Genomic DNA, 20,184 nt, shown 5'->3' with positions numbered 1-20,184 from the left:
ACTACAACATGAAAAATGAAAGATAGACACCCTTGTTTCCTATATGTTGCAGTTATATTTTACGGTGCATGCCAGATAATCTAATAAACATTTGTTTGCAATTTTTTCCGCAGTACCATAAAGAAGTTGGTCGGCTGTTGTCAGGGGATGCGAGGTTAAAGTTGGCAGAGTCATCGCTAAAACTTGCCAAGAAATGGATGACGTTTGTGCTGGAGAAGTGTGAAAGAGGGAGAGGCACTAGACCAAGGTTGGTTGATTAACTCTCTCCAAGCGTTTGTCGACTGCAGACGACAAGTTTCAATTTTTTTTTTTAATTCAAAAATTTCAGAAATGTACATTTTCATGATCATATTGGGAATCGACATGAAAATGCATTAAAATGAGTACAAACAAGCCCAGTAATCAAAGAAAGCTCTTGATATTTTGAAAAATATCTCAAAACTTGGGACTTTTTATGTTGAAGCCTATGGCTAGCATGCAGAGCATTGAAATCCATATACCCCATGTATGGAAGATATGACCTTAAATCTCCCATACATGGGGTGTAGATTTCAAATTAACAAGATGTTGATAATAATGATTCATGCAAAATTTGTTTCCAGAGTCAGTATGAATGAATTCTTGCACTGTGTTACAAAGAATTTGACCGTGTTAATTCTGTTAAAGATCTTTCAAAATTTGTCTTTCATGCATATACGTAGGCCCCGGGAAAAAACGCAGTTTTTAAAGGCAAAAAACGAGATATAAAAAATAAAGAGCGAGATTTACCCCAAATTTGCTTTAAAACCGAGATTTTCCCGAAAATCGCTGCCAAAAACAGAAAAATCCCTGAATATTAAAAACAAAATACTGCCCTCTGGAAGTCCAGGCAGTCCATGTATTAAACATGCTGCCGATTCACGATCGAAGGATGAAAAACGTAAACAGAAGTTCAAGTATTTCCACCTCAAGATGTTGTTTACATAATAAATCCTTTCTCAGTTTTAATAAATTTAACTTTAAACTACTACAATTTAGTATTCAATTACCTTGACATGACATTTTAGAGACCAATTAAGCACTGAAACTACACACTGGTTAGTGCATTTTAAGCTTACTTCATGACATGAGTTGTCAACACGGCATGGAACTCAATGATTTTCGGAAGTTTTTACGGCATTAAACACCTTGTTTTATTGTTTGTAAAAGCGAGATAATTACTCAATAGCGAGAATTGCGGCGAGAAAACCGAGATTGCGTTTTTTGCCGGGGCTTACATATATGTGAGCCAAGGGAAATAAATGAGGTGATTACCTGGAATGTACAAAATTGAGATATCAATAGTATTCTACCAAAATGAATGTTAATTTTGTAAAGTTGTGTAGTAAAAATCACAAAGTGGAGTTATTTTGTCTTTTAATTTAAAATGAAAATTTTCTTTTTTCTTTTTCAGGTGGGCCCACCATGGTCTTGATTTCTTGATGGTGGCTTGTGAACCCAGGAATGTAGCCCACTTATCAGATGAAGATTTTCAGGTAAGAATTGATCAATTGCATTAACCATTAGATGAGGGGGGTATGACCCCAGGACAATTATGCTCCCATTAAATTAGGTAAAAGTGTAGAATCATTTGAACATAGGCAGTGGCGACACCAGGAAATCTTATTCAAGGGGGCATTGGAGTGGACTAAGTGAATTTTAGGGGAGGAAAAATAAAAAAAAATTGTGTAAAAATTAATTTGGGTTTTTACTGGGGGGGGGGGCAAGAGTTCTGACTGGTGCATTTACTCCCCCATCCCCACCCCCATCCCCTCCCCCATATATGGAGCATATGCCCTGTACCAACCAAAGCAAAAATTGGGAACTTGCATAAAACGAATGGCTTGTGTTGTGTTTATTTAATTTACCCATTAAAGGGGGGTATTGGTTTTGGATATGGATTGTCTTTAAAATTACATATAATATCAAATATTGTCCCCTTATGCAGCTTTGTGAAACAAACGAGAGCATTTTCTGTGTAAATGTGAATAAATAGCAAAATTTGCAACCCAATACTTGGTATGCGTGAATTGCATTCTGGGAAGGCAAGCAGTAACATGTGCCGTAATTCCCCGGCGTTCGTCATGTGCCATGCGTGCGTGGTTGTACTGACATTAACCAAGCTCCACTGTACTAGGTACACATTCCAATACTACGGTGACATTTCCCCACAACCAGTCTTTTTGTGTTCGTCTGTATATCGTTCATGATGATTTTTGTATATAAATTATGGCAAATGGCAATAGAGCTCAATAACAAAGCTAAACAGAAATGCCCCGACGACAATGCTGAAAATGCCCGTATTGAACGGAAAATTTAGATTTTTAAAAACTCTTTTTCGTACCGATTCAGAAAAAAAAAGAAACCAAATATATTTCCCTTTGCAATATGTACATTTCAAATGAATGTAAATAATTTTGGGTTTAAAAAATGGAGCAGAAAAAAAAACTATCACTACCGGGATTTGAACCGGGGACCTCTGGGTCAACAATACGACGCTCTAACCAACTGCGCCACGCGGGCAGCTTCTAATTTCGGAGGGAATTTTCAAAGCTTTAAAGTAACATTATTGATTTGAAGTCTCTTCAGCAGTTATTGCAGTTCGCTCTTTTCATACAATATGAATGACGCGAAACCAAACTAGCTGTTGAGGAGACTATAATTATCTACGATAAGCCTGTCCAGAATTCCAGAAATTGGTAGCCAGCAAGGGAGGTATATAAGCATGAATTCTCCGATTTCTACCGGAAATACATCGACTTGGAGTGTCAAATTTCAGAATAGGAATAAGAAAAATACGATCTATTTTGTGATACCAAAAACTCATTAACAATGACAAAAATCGGGGGAGGGGGGGGAATGATGTTGTCGATCGGGTTACGGACCTCTCAGATCAAAAGCTCTGAACTTTTGATCTGAGAACTTTAATGGGTAAATAAACACTACCGTAAAACCCCGTCTACAAGCATATAGAGTGCTTTTGATGAAAGCTACATTAATCAAGGCGCCATTATGGAGTTTGAGCAAATAAATTACGGATCCAAGCATGTACAAACAAGTATTATTTTAAGACCAATCTTTTGTATGGGTATATTTACGCTTGCTTCGAATTAATATAGCTTTCATAAAAAACACTATATATGCTTGTAGACAGGGTTTTACCGTATATATATTTGTTTCAGATGGACATTTTATTTTTGAAAGACCAAACATACATGTACTAATCAGTCTATAATATCAGTATTGCTAACTGTTAGGCCTATGTAATGAAATTATTAGTTTCCCGTCACCTGCTCGCATCACCTTTTCAATTTGACCAAAACTTTCATTATTTTCATTAAAAAAAGTCAATTCTGAAAATTGAGATGGAAATATCCAAAATTGAAACTCTCAAAATGTCTGACTTTTCTTAGTTGTAGGGGTAGAGGATGGATGTCGTAAATAATTGAAATTTAAGGATTACCTCATGTTTCTAGTGATTACAAAAATTACAAATTTCTTTTCATTTTAATAAAAACAAATTCAAATCTTTTCTCAATCTGTTGCAAATTGTCTGTAATGATGATCTAAGCATTAATACCTGTTTTAAAATGGTCTTTCATCAACAATATAAGTAATAGCCATATAAATGAAAGTTTTGACAATAAAGAAATTTTCCAAAATAATGAATAATGAAATCATGACCTCATATTTCACTGAGAAAAATGTGACGGAAAACTAATCATTTCATTTCATTAGCCTTATGTTATTTTACTACATGTCTTCTGATGATATACCATATGTGACCATCCACCAAGAATGGGCTGTAATGTTGGCAGAGCTTGTTTTGTGATATTACATGTGTATAGTCCATTGAACCACTCAAAAAACAACAAGAAAACTCATTTTTACCACCTTGCAAACAAGCAAGAGGGATACGTAATATATCACTGTAAAGCTTATTGTCAGGAGAATTTACCTATCTAATATCTTAAAAAGTGAAAATGTTGACATTACAGCCCAATTGTGGTGGACGGTCACATAATTTATATTTTGTATTGCAGGATTTGAAAGGATTGATGAACAAATGCATAGTTCATGTGATAGGGACCCATGACAGCAAATCATGTCCATCCAGCCCTGGTGAGTCTACTGGTCATCTAACAGCATTTCTAATTGGTTGATAACTTGAAATGCTCATTTCAATTGCCAATTATAACTAGGCTTTAAACTATTTATGGTCAAACTTGCATTTGCAGACAATTTTATTAATACCCTCCTTGATTGGTTCAAAATTGGACAAAATATTCATTTTGGCCAATCGGCAGGTAGTTCTTATGGGGTTAATTGTGTTTTTAAAAATGATGTGATTGAGAAACTTTGTCAATTGGCTATTCCAGTTGTAATCCATACACCCCCTGTGGAAGACATGACCTTAATCTCTCATGCAGGGAGTGTGAATGTGAAATGGGGTTGCCTATTCAGGTTTAACCCCATTTGAAATTCACACTCCTTGTGTGGAAGATTAAAGTCATTCATGTCTTCCATGTACTGGAATAGCCCAGTACATTTCATTTGAAATTTTAAATTGCTTGCCCATTGTTCAGGCTACAGAGCAAAACAAAACAACCTTCAAAACTGGATGCTGTAAAATATTATATTGCAGACAAATTCAATAATGTTTACTATTTCTAGCTATGTAAAACAAAACATTCAAATAAATAAATGTTGGCATGATGTGATACTAGTGTTGTTTTAAAGGACAAGTAACATAATATCAAAGCATTCAAAAAATCTGTTTACAAATTCTGATAAAATGCATCAAAAAGCAAAATCAAATTACATATGTGACATGATCTGGTCCATGGGGCCCAAAGGAGGCATTTTTGAAAATTGTGTTACTATAAATATTGCCTTATACAACCATTAAGCTATCATACAGAAAACACCAAAGGTCTAGCATACTTGGTTCTAAAGTTCTGAAGTTTTGTGATGTCTATTTTGCTATGTATTTTATTGTTTTTTACTCCATATTTTTGCCTGTATCTCAATTGCAAATTTGCCGGCCTTTGGCCCCCATGCACCAGATCGTGTCACATATTACAATCAAAAGAAACCATTTTTATAATAAGGGCTTATATAATTGTTGAATTTCAGCATTTGGCTTCCCAGCACCCGACATGAACCACAAACATAGCCGGGTGACCCGCTCCAAATCCAACAAAAGTTCCGGCTCTGATGCCACGCCATCTCCACACATCGCGTCACCGGTATCATTCAGCGAAGAGCTACGACGCACAAATAGCTGCGACAGGTTTCTGTCTTTGATACCGACAAATAGCCCTACTGAAGAACAACAAGGTAATGTAGATTTTTAAGTAGAATCAGTGGTCAAATTAAGTGGTAATCCGGGTGTCCTGATGCCCAAAATTGCAGTTGGATGACCAGAAATTCATTGCAGGTTATCCGTCGGACGGCCATACTTCGAAACAATGTTATCTGATTCCTCATCAAAATGTGTTAAAAATACAATTTGTTTTCTCAATCAGTTTTCCATGATTTTAAAGCTAGTATTGTCTTCTAATTGAAATAGTCATGGTTTGATATAAGCTATTTTATTAAGCTTATGCATGTGTATGTCATCACCATGATCACTGAATTCATGCAGCAAAAATGTTATTGCAACATTGTCTCATACATGCTTGAGAAAAAGAAAATGGCAACGCAAATTCCAAGTCGCAATTTCTTGTTGGCTGGCGTGAAGATAGTGACGACTTTGGGGGATATATACCGATGAACAAAAATTTTGGCAGATGACCAGATTTTATGACGTGGTCATCCTGCGGATTTTTCCCTAAATTGAATACTGAGTAGAATTATGATGAATAAACTATACTGTCTTAAAGGGGGGTAACCCTATTGGTTTTGGATATGGATTGTCTTTAAAATTACATAATAATATCAAATATCTCCCCCTTTATGCTGCTTTGTGAAAAAAGCGATAGCATTTTCAGCGTAAATGTGAATAAATAGCCAAATTTGCAATCCAATACCTTGTATACGTGAATTGCATTCTGGGTAGGCATGCAACAACAACAATTCCCGTTCGTATGACGAATGCTGACATGCTGCAATACCCGGCCCGTATTGAACGGAAAATATTTGTTTTTTTTTGTTTTTTTTGTTTTTTCGTACCGTTTCAGAAAAAAAGGAAACAAAATATATTTCCCCTTGCAATATGTACATTTCAAATGAATATAAAAAAAGTTTTGGTAAAATGGAGAGGAAAAAAACCTTCCGATACCGGGTTTTGAACCGGTACCTCTCGGGTAAAAGAACGGAATTGTTTTAATTATATACGGCGGACCGTCTCCTCAGCACTTAGCGTAGTCTCCTACACAGCCAGTTTATGTCGGTCTGACACTCGTCGATCCTCGTGATAGCCACATACAGTCTGGCCGCGAGACTACACTTAGCGTGTTCGCTTTTTCTCTTCCCATGATCCGAAGAAATTTTTATTGCTTACAAACTGGTAACCTGTAAAACCGCTGTGATTCATGATTTCTCCGGAAATACATCGACTTGGAGCGTCAAATTTCAGGATAGTAATGAGAAAAATAGTATCTATTATGTGATACCAAAACCTCATCAACAATGAAAAAATCGGGGATGATGCTGTCGATCGGGTTACGGACCTTTAACAGGGAAGTTCAATTCTTGGAAATACATGCGCTCTGTTTATTGTGTATGAAGAAAAATGTCACACCAAGATCTATGCTGCTTTTTGTAGATTTTTGTAAAGAAGGAAGACATGAATTTGTTGTGGATTTACATACTTTTGAAATGGACTATTCCAGTTGAAATCCATAACCCCTATGGAAGACATGACCTAAATCTCCCACACAGGGAGTTGCTGAGCAAATGCTCAATTCACCTTAATTGAGATCTATTGCAAATTGGAAGATACACGACACCGCAGTCACGTTATATTGGTATATATAACAGTGGGGAACATGAACTTTATGATTTTGAAATATAGAAAATAATTTTTTTTGAGCTTCTTTATATTGGATTTTTTTTTTTTAATGAATTATTCCAAGATTTTTGATGAAAGTAATAAAAAAATAAGTTTTTCAGTTGAAACGTTTGGGATGGTTTTACTTATTTTGGGCCTTATGGACTTAACTGCTACAGCTAAATGTATAATTGTTTGATATAAGTTGTATCATGGAGTTCTATTGTAGGAAATTTTTAATTTGAAACATAGGCAAAAAGTAAGGTGCAAAACCCATGTAGAAAACATAAAATATGGCATTTCAAATAATATTCTAAGATGTAACAGCTGTTCTTAATATTTTTTTCAATTTGAAATCCTGCTTTCTAGAGCCCAGCTTTCCAAGACGTAAAATCTCCAATCCGATAAGTTCACCACCTGCTGGTAGTTCACAAGTCACATCTCCTCAAAGTGGCATCACGTCGCCCTTATCACCTAAGTTAAGCGCATTGTCTACAAGTCTGTCTGCAAGGACGTTTCAAACTATTCTCACCAAGGTAAGACCAATTCTTGAAATAAAGCATTTTCTACCATCTCTACAACTTTTTGGTCACATATGTTGTCAATGTAATGTGTGAGTGCACAAATAAGGGACAGGGTTCTGATCAACCGGCTTTTTTTGGGGGGAGTTATGTTTAGGCTAATGCACAATTTTTTTAAGAGTCTTGGAGCACTTTTATGTTAAAAGGGTATTTTGTGATCCACACATTTTTAAGATTTTTACACTACTGGAAACCTCTAGCTACATAATTTTCATGTGGAAAAATTCTTGCAGACCAATTTGTTCAGCAAAAATTTGGTCAAATATGAATTACGTTCTGGTGCACCAGAAGTATATAAAGAGGATGCTAAGATCATGAAATACTCCTTTATGAATTCAAAACTGCCACCCCCTCCCTCATGCAGTGTTGAGAAATGCCAATGATGTCTTCAGAAGTTTTCCAACAATATACACCAATTCCATGATTGTGAAAAACTACATATAATTTCGACAAAGTGTGGCAAGTGTTGAAAAGAACTAATTGTGGGATAGGCTTTTACGACGGGAGTTAGTTTTTTTTAGCGGGTTCACCATCGGACAAGTTTAGAACTGTCAAGCTTTCATCAGGAGTAGCTCTGACTTCTTCAGGTCAAAGTACCTAAGAATGAGACATGTAGGCCGCCCCTTGCCTACTGATGGCTCTGAAAAGTGCCATTCACTGAAGACTCCCTTGTCAACAGAGAATAAGCAATGCTAATGTAAAAGGTTTGGTGGCTCTAAAAAAATGTTCAATTCCAGGATTGTAAGCATTAACAGTAGGTAGCGATGACAGGTTGACGCATAGATTGCAATTGTTATCTGGCTTTAAGCTTTGAAAATCATGGTTTAAAGCTACATATGCTTGTCAGCACAGTGCAGGTAGGACATTGCCGCCCCTTCCTCAACAGCCGGAAAAGGTTGACCCAATTTTTTTCTCGCCCTAAAAGCAGCGCATTTTGATGTATAGTACCATTTTTTTCAAAATATTTTATGCTTTATCAAATTTTTGCCCCCTTTTGTATTTACTAATTCTTTTTGGCACCCCTGTTTTTGCCGCCCCTTCTTCTTCCGCCGCCCCTTCATTTTTACCGTCCCTGCTTTTACCCCGGGGGCTGGCGCCCCCAAAGCCCCCCCCAAATATGCGCATGAGTTGCATCTGAAATTATACTATTTCACTTCTACCGCTGTTGTTTTAAGGACCCTGAATCGGAAAAGAAAGATCGCATGACCAAGATTAGGGAGGCGCTGGAAGAGCTTGAGGTGCAGCGGAATACCATGCTGATGGAGAGACAACGGATTGGCTGTGTGAGTGATAAACCAAGTGACAACGAAAGCATCAATATCAACTGTAAGAAGGTCACATTTGGCTGGCAAAGGGGCTTCAAAATAGGTAGGTTTGCTACAATAGTGTGTATGTTGGGCTATATTCCATTTAAAATGCACACACCCTGTGGAAGATTTCACTGCCATCTTTCCAGCTAAAAAATTGCTAGTTGTATGTTAAAGTCCTGTAGAATATTGTTGAAATTTATAAAATCCAGTTATGCACGATTTGGCCTAAAATTTGACATTTTGTTTGGAATTCCAAATACTCAAATAAATTTTGGTAGATAACTGCCGCCCAGATTAAAAATACAGGTTCCGGAACTGAAGTGTGAGGACATAAAATGGGGTCTCCAGAGCTAAAATGGGGTTTTGTTTAGTGCCATTTTTGATGAAAATTTCCTAAATTGTCTTGGAAATAAATGCTTGGAGATAGATCATGTTCGAAACAAAGTTAAGGGTTTTTAAGAGGACAATATAGCCAAAAGTTTCCGAGAACATCAAACTGAGGTTTTTGGGATGGAACAAGAAATTGATGGGAGTCACAGGAACTAAAAAAGAGCTTGAAAAAGATGGGATTTGAGGGTGGCACTTGCAGTAGCGCAAGGTTTACAGAGTACATCCCCTCCCCCGGTTGCAAACATTACTGGCTATTCAGTCGTTGCTGGTGACTGATTCTGTCTGACTTGAGTTCAACTGGTAGCAATTTGTCACTAATGCAGGCAGCGACCAGATGTAGATGCATCATCAAAAACGCCTGCTTATTTATAGTATGATATGACCATTACTTTGAATGTTTCTCTTCAAATATTTACCCAGTAATGTACCACTTCACGTTCTTATTTGTAGGTGAAGGTGTATCAGCTACTGTGTATTCTTGTATTAATATGGAAACCGGCGAAACATTAGCCATGAAAGAGGTAAGCTTAAATTATAAGTTACTATTGATTTTAGCTTTTTATGAGATAAAGGGGAATAACTTTTTATGTGATGTGTATAAAATGTTTTGGTGCTGTGGTACAGGCTTTGGCTCGTGTTGGGGTTGGGGCTTGAACCCACCAGCATGATTGTATAATTGTGTTCACAGGCAAGGCATGTCAAACTTTATTGCAGGGCTGTCAAGTCAACTTTACAATTACAGAATTGCTTGGCATAAGATATTGTCTAAAATGTTAAGTTGATTAAAAATTAATTTTTGGCATGTTAGGGCTGCCCATTGTACTTGCACAAGGCAGTTGTGTTGAGGGGGGCTGTGCCCCCTCTCAGAGGTGGAAAAATGTCCAAATAAAATTTTTACACTATGATTGGTTATTTTCACATAATATTTTGACGATGCGTGGGATTTTACTACTTTGGGCTCAAATATGTGAGTGTCACGCAGGGTCTTAGCTAGAAATTGAGGGTTGCCCGTCATTTGAATAAATTTGCCTGTCCTAATTTGACCTTTAAAATATTTACCAGACATCTATAGCCCATGGGGGTTCAAAGAGTTCAAATATGTGCTGATATGGCCTTGTTCTACAAATTGGGTCTACTAAAAAGGGCAATTAGCTTTTCAAAACATACAATTTATGATATAGCATCTGTCAAAGGCATTAATTTTGCCCGTCCCAGGAGCAAACTGGCTGGACCCTGGTGTCATGCCTAATGCGGACAGTTGACAGCCCTACTCTATTCTCTCTCTCTCCACCCTGGTGGGTACTGGCATATATATTGGGGTAGTACAAACAGACTTGTTGTGGGAGGTAAGTGGGGAACACCTCACACCCAATTTATTATGAGGTGCGTGACCCCAACACCAAGGAAAGAGAGATGATATTTTTTGCCTGTGATTGTTTGTCCATCATAACCTTAAACACATAGCTCAATCTTTCACCATTTTGTTTTTGCAGGTGCGGTTTCAGCGTAATGATCACAGCGTTATCCGAGACATCGCTGATGAATTCCGCAACTTTGAGGGGATTAGACATCCGAACCTTGTCCGCTATTACGGTGTTGAAATACACAGGGTTAGTACAATTTTGTATCAGTTTTCAACACACATTATTTAGGAAAACAACCAGTGTATACTTTGTTTGACTATACTTGGTGAAAAAAATGAGACTCATAACATTGCATTTTGATATAGAATGATGTACACACAGTTGCATACAGCATCAATTATGCTTGTGCTGTATTATGGCACCCGACTGTAGATATTTTCCCCACAGACGAGAGAGATACAGACCGAGTGCAATCAGTCAAAGTCTCAGTATCACCTGATTATGAGAGCTGATTGTCCCATGAGAGCTGATTGTCCCATGAAATGCGGCAGGCGAGACTGCTATGCTACTGCGTATGCGCGAAGGCACACAGCGCTGGTATGATTGTTAGACACGGCTCGATCGAACAATCGGCTCTCATGAATATGCGAGAACTCACATCATACAATACACGGGGACTTTGACTGGTTGTACACGGTCTGTATCTCTCTTGTCTGTGATTTTCCCATATTTTGTGAGAACAAACAGTGCATTGGGTAATGATTTATCCCTTCAGTGAACATGAATTATATAAGGAATTTAGTTTTATAACCTTACTGGAAAGTAGGCCAGTTTCTATCTTGCTTTTTAACAGTGCAGCCATGCCGCGGGTAAAGTATTTGCGCCAGTTTAGGATATCGCGCGAGTCATGTTACCCAGATGTGCGCGTGTTAGGACTCTGCAGGTAATATGGAAAATATTACCTGCCTGTATGAGGAGTACGCAGGTAATACAAATTTTTATCCAAGTGGTGTTTGACCAATGAGATTACAGATTTCTTATCAACTAATGGATAATATTAGTTACCCCCTGTTTGATCATATCTACGGTCTGGTGCCGTATTCCATGAAGCCAAAGGCTGAATGGAATACAGCATCAGAGGGTGGATATTTTCCCGAATTCTGTGAAAAGAAGCGAGGGGGGGTAATTGAAAATTTCTGTTTGTCACACAACAGTAAATGGTTCAACTTTTGTTCCAATTTTATGATATTTGTAAAATTTTCTCTCATAATTTCTCAGGAAGAGCTGCTAATATTCATGGAGTACTGTGATGAAGGCACCATAGCAGAGGTTGCTAAAGCTGGCCTACCAGAGGATATGATTAGACGGTATACACGGGAGATAACTATTGCTATTAGTGTGCTACATGAAAGAGGAATTGTACACAGGGATATTAAAGGTAAGATATAGAATGAACAGCTGGCCTACCAGAGGATATGATCAGACGGTATACAAGGGAGATAACTATTGCTATTAGTGTGCTGCATGAAAGAGGAATTGTACACAGGGATATTAAAGGTAAGATATAGAATGAACAGCTGGCCTACCAGAGGATATGATTAGACGGTATACACGGGAGATAACTATTGCTATTAGTGTGCTGCATGAAAGAGGAATTGTACACAGGGATATTAAAGGTAAGATATAGAATGAACAGCTGGCCTACCAGAGGATATGATTAGGCGGTATACACGGAGATAACTATTGCTATTAGTGTGCTGCATGAAAGAGGAATTGTACACAGGGATATTAAAGGTAAGATATAGAATGAACAGCTGGCCTACCAGAGGATATGATCAGACGGTATACAAGGGAGATAACTATTGCTATTAGTGTGCTGCATGAAAGAGGAATTGTACACAGGGATATTAAAGGTAAGATATAGGACGAATTGTGTTGGAATTCCAGAAAATACAACAATGCAGTGGGCTGTTCCAGTCTTTCATGAATTACAGCCCTGACACGTAACATGGAAGTGAAGACAGGATGGAGATTTTTGGTGAAATTCGAACTCGGTGCACCATAGAAAATCATCTGAACAACATAAAAAATAATATGTGAAATCTTTCAAATCAATCGTGAAATATCTCGATAATTTTTTGAAAAACAGTTGATTAAATATCGAAATTAGTACGTTATTAAGCTTTCATCTAGGGTCTTATTGCCAGTTACGGGTTAACCATGTCATATCATATTGTTTGCATCCCCAGGTGCCAATATCTTCTTATCATCTGATGGTCATGTAAAACTAGGTGACTTTGGCTGTGCTGTGAGATTACAGAAACACAATACAATGCCGGGAGAAATCAGTGCTTTCATGGGAACTGCAGGTAAGTTTTCGGATATGAATCAAAATGAAATTTGAGAGAGAAAAAGGTGTCATTGATTGATTCTGTCTGTTATTAGCGTGAAAGAGACTTGATGCTTCTCGGTTCAAATCGTCCCATGCCAACTGAAGCAAAAAAATACAACCAAGGGCTTTACTAAGTTATCATTTGCATACCTAGTAAAGGTTATCATGTGCCGGTCAAGACGAAACAATTATGTATGAGGAGATGGGTGCCTTCAAAATTTTAAGGTGTGTTGAAGCAGTGCCTGAGCTATCGGTGTTTTTGCTCAAATAAAATATTGAGAAAAATAATGCCCACATTCATAGAGAAAGATAAAGGTTTAATATGTGAGGTCCCAAGGCTCAGTGTAATGGGTCATATTTGTCCAGTTTGGGTTTATTTCTGCAGGGTAACACTTTGATCTTCAGACCTGAAACTTTTCCTCTTTTCAGTTGATTTCCTCTTTTTTTATACCTAAAATTTACGTGTTTTCTTTGATTTTCAGCCCAATTTGAGCCATTTTACTCCAATTTTATGCTGTTTTTTAGTGTTTTTTGAGCATTTTCAGCTTCTTTCCTCTTTTTTTTGTAAAGACCCAGTTTCAGGTCTGGATCTTGTAGGAAATGAGTCCAGGAAGCCACTGGTCGCATTTATATTTCCATACGTATTGCAGTTATTAAGGGAACTGGAATGAGCGTTTCGACAGTATTTTTGTGGGACATGAGAGCACATCAGACCTATCGAATTGCATTCTGAATACGAAGAATATCTTTCTGATATCAAATAATTTTCATTTTATGAAAATCACGATATAATACAAATTTTATGACAAATTAATAAAATTTGATATTTTTCACATTTTTGAGATATAACAGTCCTCGAAGTAAATTTTATAAATTTAATGATATATTCTTAAAGTGTATGTAGCAGGGAGGAAAAGCCGACGATCAGTTGAAAATTTTGACATTTCATATTGAAGATATGGATTTTTTTTCCCAAAAGGACCTAATTTTTTTTTTTTTTTTTGGAAAAAAATCCATAGCTTCAATACTGAAAAGGTCAAAATTTTCAATTGATCGTCAGCTTTTCATCCCACCTACATACACTTCAAATATAAATCATCAGATTTATAAAGTTTACTTCGAGTACTGTTAAATATCAAAAATATCAATTTTGAATCATTTGCCATAAAATGTGTATTACATTGCAATTTCAAAAAATCAAAATTATTTGATATCAGAAGGACATTCTTCGTATTCAGAATGCAATTCGATAGGTCTGATGTGCTCTAATGTCCCACAATAAATACTGTCCAAACGTTCATACCCCTTCCCTTAAGTTGCGACAAATAATAGGCCAAAGCAAAAGTTTTTGCTATTTCGACCTCCCAGAGAAAATCACGCACATGGGGGGAAATATGTCCTGATGACTTGGCTTCAAAATGTTAGCATTTCTTCTTTTCTGTATAAATCGTTACAGCTTACATGGCACCAGAAGTAATCACGCAGACGGGGCAGGACAAAGCAGGATATGGGAGAGCTGCTGATATCTGGAGTCTGGGTTGTGTGGTGATTGAAATGGCTAGTGGAAAGGTATGACTATAACTTAAAGAGGAAGCGCTGCACCAAACCTGCCTGGTTATTATATTAATCAATGACAAGGTTATCTCTGAATTAGACAATTGCTAAATGATGTTTTAATGTTATTGCATCAATTAGCACCTGTCAAATTCAGAGATAATCTTGTCACTGATTAATTTGATAACCAGGCAGGTTTGGTTCACCCCAGTGTTCTGGCAGGGCTTCCTCTTTAATATAAATCAACTTATCAATCAATTTGTAACACAGTGTATTTTGTTTCTAAATTGGAAAATCTTGCAGTGTCTTAGATGTTTAAGAAAGTCATTAGCAGACTATTTTTCATTCCCTACTTTCATCAGGACTGTCAACACTCAAACATTTGGTGTGAGTTTCTCACATTTTAAGGCATTTGGGCAATTTCTAACACTTTAGGTTGAGAAAATTGATTGTGTCATTAGCCCGCACACCCCACCCCAATCTCTAGCACGCTGGTGAAAAAATCAGGAGTCAACAAAATTAAGTCATTTAGCATTTAATTGTAGTCAGCAAAGTATATTTCTGTCCCGGTACCTCCCTATTTGACAATATCTCACGCCAAGCAATTCTGAAAAGTTGACAGCTTTGCTTTCATTCTCTCTTTTCTTTGCTTTCTGCAATGCAGAGACCGTGGCATGAATTCGACCATGAGTTCACCATTGTCTATAAAGTGGGTGATGGTGCTATACCACATGTGCCGGAGAGCCTGAGTCCAGAAGGGAAAGACTTCTTGTCACATTGTCTTCAACATCAGTCATCAGAAAGATGGACAGCTAGTGAACTATTGGATCACTCCTTCATTAAGGTAACATATATATACTATGGTGTTGACTATGTGATCGTCTGCTATGGCATGGAAATTTTCTGCATTTTGGTCACTTTTTCTTTGAAAAAAAGATGAGGGGGGCATTTAATAGAAGGGAGTGTGCATAAAGGTCATATTCATATTACGGCAAAAGGGACCCAAGTCGGTGCTGATTAACTTTGGTGTGCCCGGAACCTAAGCCGCAGACCCACGCCGATGCACCTATGCTGAGAAATAAAATACTGTTGCAATATGCACTAACAAAATGTGTGTTTGCCCGATGAAAGCCATGTTCAGTAACCTGTTCATGGGGTTGATCGGCCCAACTCCTGCATTTCTCGCAACCGGCTTATATCACTTGACAACAATACCCTAACAAATTAGTGTCCTTGAGTGCGTTGATGAATGATGCGATATACTTTCTTTGGCGGATTATATTGACCAATCCGCAAATTACTCACGGTGAGTAAACTGAAGTAAGTACTACAATAAACATTAATATAAAGGTTTCGAGTAATGAATGACAAACCGCAGAACAAGAAGATGGCAAGATGTTGCAAACTCGATACCCATAACTGCTCGCGAATTCGCAACCAGGGATATGGCTACACTATATTAATTTGTCGGCGTGCTGCAGCTTTAAACTGCAAGCCGCAGGAAAGCCATCGAAATGCTCCGAGACGCCGCAGAGTTAATCGGCGGGATTGAGCACCAGGACCTAATGTATCTCATTTTGCTAGTGCCAGTCGAACACATCACAATCATTAATCCTATTGTTGAAGAGGATAATAGGCTGCTACTCTTGACAATAGAATTCTTATGCAACACTAGTCTTTGTTTGCTTTGGCTAAACCCTATTTAAGCGGTGGGTTACAAAGCTTTGTGTGTTTGGTATTAACCAACTATTAACAATGAGAAGATGTTTCTGAACCTTGTACTGGCTAACTGAAAAAGATGGGTTATGGATATTGTTGATGTCGCCTGGCAGGAATAACCTCATGTGTAATTCCAAAAACACACAGGTGATTTTTATATCTGAAGGCAATCACGTTTTGCCTATCTTCTTTACTAATTCACGTAAAGTGCGATATTTTTCGCGATTTTAATTATTTAGTAATCAGAGCAGCTTTGGGGTTCTTGTATTTTTTGATTACAAACAGTTGCACTTTAAAGCCTGTGGGTAAAGCTTTTAAAGTTTGCGGTTCTGAAATTAACCTCAAAAAAGTGTGAAAATAAAATCCCAGTGAAAATTTTGCCGCTATATTGTATGTTGAGGTGTTTGTAAAGATAACCCTGTCTGCAATGCAATAGCTGCTATGTGTTGTTCTCTTAGATGTGTACAATATATAATTAGCAGAAATTGTAAAATGTTTATAAGGCAGCTATTGCAGGTAGAGCCTTCTTTAATCCGTCTTATATGTGTTTATTTTTTTTTACAGGTTGCTGGAGTAGAATTAGAAGATGGGGATGAAGAAATTTGAAGAAATAATCTTTGCCGTGCAAGATGTTGCATCTGAAGATGAGTCTTGGGTCTTGGAGCAGCAATGCCAATACACCATTTCAAATCGAGTTTGCAAAAGTTCGAAAAAGCGGGTGCTGTTAGGAGTATTTCAGTAAGCTAAGGGGTTAAAATAGCGAATAAGAAAATCATGAATTACAGTACCCTTTGAGCGAAAGTACAGCTAATTTAGCCAATGTCAACATGGGGTAATCAGGTAAAATATTTTCCTTATATATTGAACTAACACCACTGCTATTTGGCACTTCACAGTATGACAGTAATGGAAAGAAAAATGAAAATGTTGAAAAAATTTTGACAAATAATATTGACAAAAATAATGTCACTGATGTAAACATCGATCTCTTACAAAGACACATCCCATGCTTGATCCTGTCTTTCATGCAGATTTGTGTTGAGGCTAAATAGTTGTGTTTGTGATAGCGTTGATGACCCATAATTGTAAACTGGGTCATCCATAAATAAACGACCGCTGTCTTTGAAAGACTTTGATTTGAAAAGGTCTATAGATAGCGGTCAAGATGGCTCAAAGCCGTAGACTTTGATGCATAAGGGTAGGAGTACAAGCCCCGGCAGTGGTGTTAGGTTGCTCTTGTGAATACATGAGTTAACTTGAAATTCTCCTTTCAAAGAATTTTCCTGCTATAAAATTGTCCTGATGTAACCCATATGAAACTCGGGGAGCTGATCCTGGCTGCGAAGGTTTATTGTGGTATGCATAGGGTGTGTGCTTTTTAGTTGCAAGTCCCTGAGTTCTTAACTGGATTATGGGCTTAGTAGAGCCACAGTGGTCAGCAACAATATGTTAGTGTGTAGAGGCCTGAACCATGAATCAGTAACCAATCTAAGGTTGGATTAAAACCCTGTTTTTGTTGTGAAAGTTTTATCTCATTTGCCAGATGTGAATGGTCCAAGGAACCCCTCTTTGTTGTGCTTGAGTTCATCGTAAATGTTGTCTTCTTGACAGTAAGGTTTTAATGTGCAATCGCTCAATGTATAGGACACTGCTAGTTGTGGGTTAGAGTTGGGGTTGCATAGTCTTGAATGCAGTCTTGCAATTCCTTGCTTATTCCATAGACACCCACTGTGTGAAATTGATAGACTTTGTCAAATAGATTTTAATGATAGACTAGATGAAGAATCAGTGCCAAATGTGATTAAAGATGTGTTTTATTTATTTTTAAAATAAGAAATTGTAATTAATTATTTTTAATTTACTTTGAAAGTAGAAAATTAGTGTGTTATAAATATTGTAGCTACTGTATAGATCACTTGTATAGCGCCTTGTTCAACTTCTTGGCAAAGCGCTATATAGAAATATACTGTTATGTAAATAGCTGTTATGTATGTATGTAACAAAGTTCTTTTGTTTTTTGGATGTATTTCAGATAAAATATTAATGTCATTTTATGGTTTCAGATGTTGTCATTTTTATGTATTAAAAAGAGTCTAGAAAATTATTATAACTGTGGCCCCATGCATGAACCTGATATTCCACAATTTTTGAGTTGTAGTCATGGGCGTGTAGAGTAACACTATATCTTTTGTTGCTAAAAACCCAACAACCTGGATAAACCAAACTTTTTATCTATAGACCACTTGACATGTGACGTCATTGCCCGGCAGTATGTGCACAAATTATGGCAATTTCCATTGTTTCCTTGCCCCGCAGTGTGCGTACGCATCGTAGTTTGCTCAGTACACATTCATTTTAAATCGCCCACCACATTTTATATAGTACAAGAAAGCCATTGAACAGTATAGCGGTTCGTTCAAGCATATCGATAGACCAGTCCCACTCCTTTGTTGATAAACAATGATGTCAAGTGGTCTATAGAGAGCAGTATTATCAGGTTCATGGGGTTAACTTGATTTTTCTCAGTTTAGTGTCTGTGTACGGGATTTCAGGTTCATGCATGGAGCCACATGATCATTGTTAACCAGATATAAATTTATACATGCATGTTTTCTGTAAACTTGAAGGTGAAGGGCATATTGAGGCCAAGGGTTAATGCAAGAAGACCTTATTATGCAATAGCTGCCAGCTGTCATTTTTTAGATGTGTATACAATGTAGAATACAGAAATTGTCAAATATCTATAGGGCAGCTATTGCAGTTAATGGCCCTCCTGCACTAATCCTTGATTTATAGTAATTTTTCTCTGCAGTTGATAGTCTGCTAAAAATTCTAATATATTGTGTCGTGGTAGATATACCTTGGCGAAGATACGAAATAATCGGATTAACTACCATAGCAATAGGTGAAAACAATTTTTGAATATACCGCGCTGCACTGATACGTCCACGCGGTACTATGTGAACCATATCATGCTGCTCACTTGCACCTGTAAAAGTGTAAGATTATTATCTTTGAAAAGACCAGTATTGTATTCAATCTATGATTGCAGACATACACAGGTGATGAGTGTAACCTGCTTGTAGTGCAGTGCGATATGTTCAAGATTGTTTTCACCTATTGCTATGGTAATTAATATGATTAATTACGTAACTTCGCCAACATATAGCATATAGATTACAGTGCAAAAATATGTTGGGCAGGAAAACCTCCTTTGTGTCATTGGCCCCTGAACATGTTTAAAGTAAAACCTATGCAACCTTGTGGCCGTTTTATTTTAAACATATTCGAGGGCCACAAGCACATACATGTAGGAGTTTTTTCCTGCCCAATGATTATGTTGGTCTATCCATCATGTAAGCATACAAGGAATTGGCTTATTGTCAAATCTCATTGAGGGATTATACAGCTTTATTTCATAAGCTGTATAATCCCCATATTGATAATAGATAAAGGCCGCTACAGACTCTTTGAGTAATCGATGTAACATGTCTTCGTTATTTAATCTATTCTTATTCTATTCCAAGTAACGTTTAAGTTCTAACGCGTGTTTGACGTAATATCGATAATATGTTACATAGAAAATCTTGTAGAAATAATATTATTGATTTATGTCATCAAACATTTCGTTAGAAATTAAACATTGCTGAAAATGGAATGGGATTAGATTAAATATAGACGATGATGTTACATCAGATATTTACATCCTTAAAAAGTCTGTAGGGTCCATAACTCTTTAGTATGCTTACATGAAGATAATGTACCAAAAAGTTGTTTTGTTTTGAATAATACTTTCAAATATATTCCCTTTTATTGCGATTCCGATGTTTATAATCTAGTCATCACTCCACCTGGATGTAAT

At 37.1% G+C, this 20,184-nt stretch overlaps 1 protein-coding gene across 1 annotated transcript in view; it reads left to right on the top strand.

Annotated features, from left to right (window-relative positions):
* The window catches only part of LOC140156984 (mitogen-activated protein kinase kinase kinase 4-like), a 52,970-nt gene extending 33,161 nt beyond the window's left edge, over window positions 1-19,809 (top strand). The window contains exons 14-26 of the mRNA XM_072180031.1: window positions 114-247; window positions 1,433-1,514; window positions 4,062-4,140; window positions 5,155-5,358; window positions 7,382-7,548; window positions 8,769-8,961; window positions 9,744-9,814; window positions 10,787-10,903; window positions 11,936-12,095; window positions 12,907-13,026; window positions 14,506-14,618; window positions 15,268-15,447; window positions 16,887-19,809. Of these exons, the coding sequence (XP_072036132.1) occupies window positions 114-247; window positions 1,433-1,514; window positions 4,062-4,140; window positions 5,155-5,358; window positions 7,382-7,548; window positions 8,769-8,961; window positions 9,744-9,814; window positions 10,787-10,903; window positions 11,936-12,095; window positions 12,907-13,026; window positions 14,506-14,618; window positions 15,268-15,447; window positions 16,887-16,928 (1,662 nt within the window). The 3' untranslated portion in view covers window positions 16,929-19,809. The remainder of the gene's footprint in view (window positions 1-113; window positions 248-1,432; window positions 1,515-4,061; window positions 4,141-5,154; window positions 5,359-7,381; window positions 7,549-8,768; window positions 8,962-9,743; window positions 9,815-10,786; window positions 10,904-11,935; window positions 12,096-12,906; window positions 13,027-14,505; window positions 14,619-15,267; window positions 15,448-16,886) is intronic.
* The last annotated feature ends 375 nt before the right edge of the window (window positions 19,810-20,184 follow it).

The sequence above is a fragment of the Amphiura filiformis genome, chromosome 7 (genome assembly GCF_039555335.1).
Source record: "Amphiura filiformis chromosome 7, Afil_fr2py, whole genome shotgun sequence".
Lineage (NCBI taxonomy): Eukaryota > Metazoa > Echinodermata > Ophiuroidea > Amphilepidida > Amphiuridae > Amphiura > Amphiura filiformis.
This window is presented reverse-complemented; position numbering and strand designations above follow the sequence as displayed.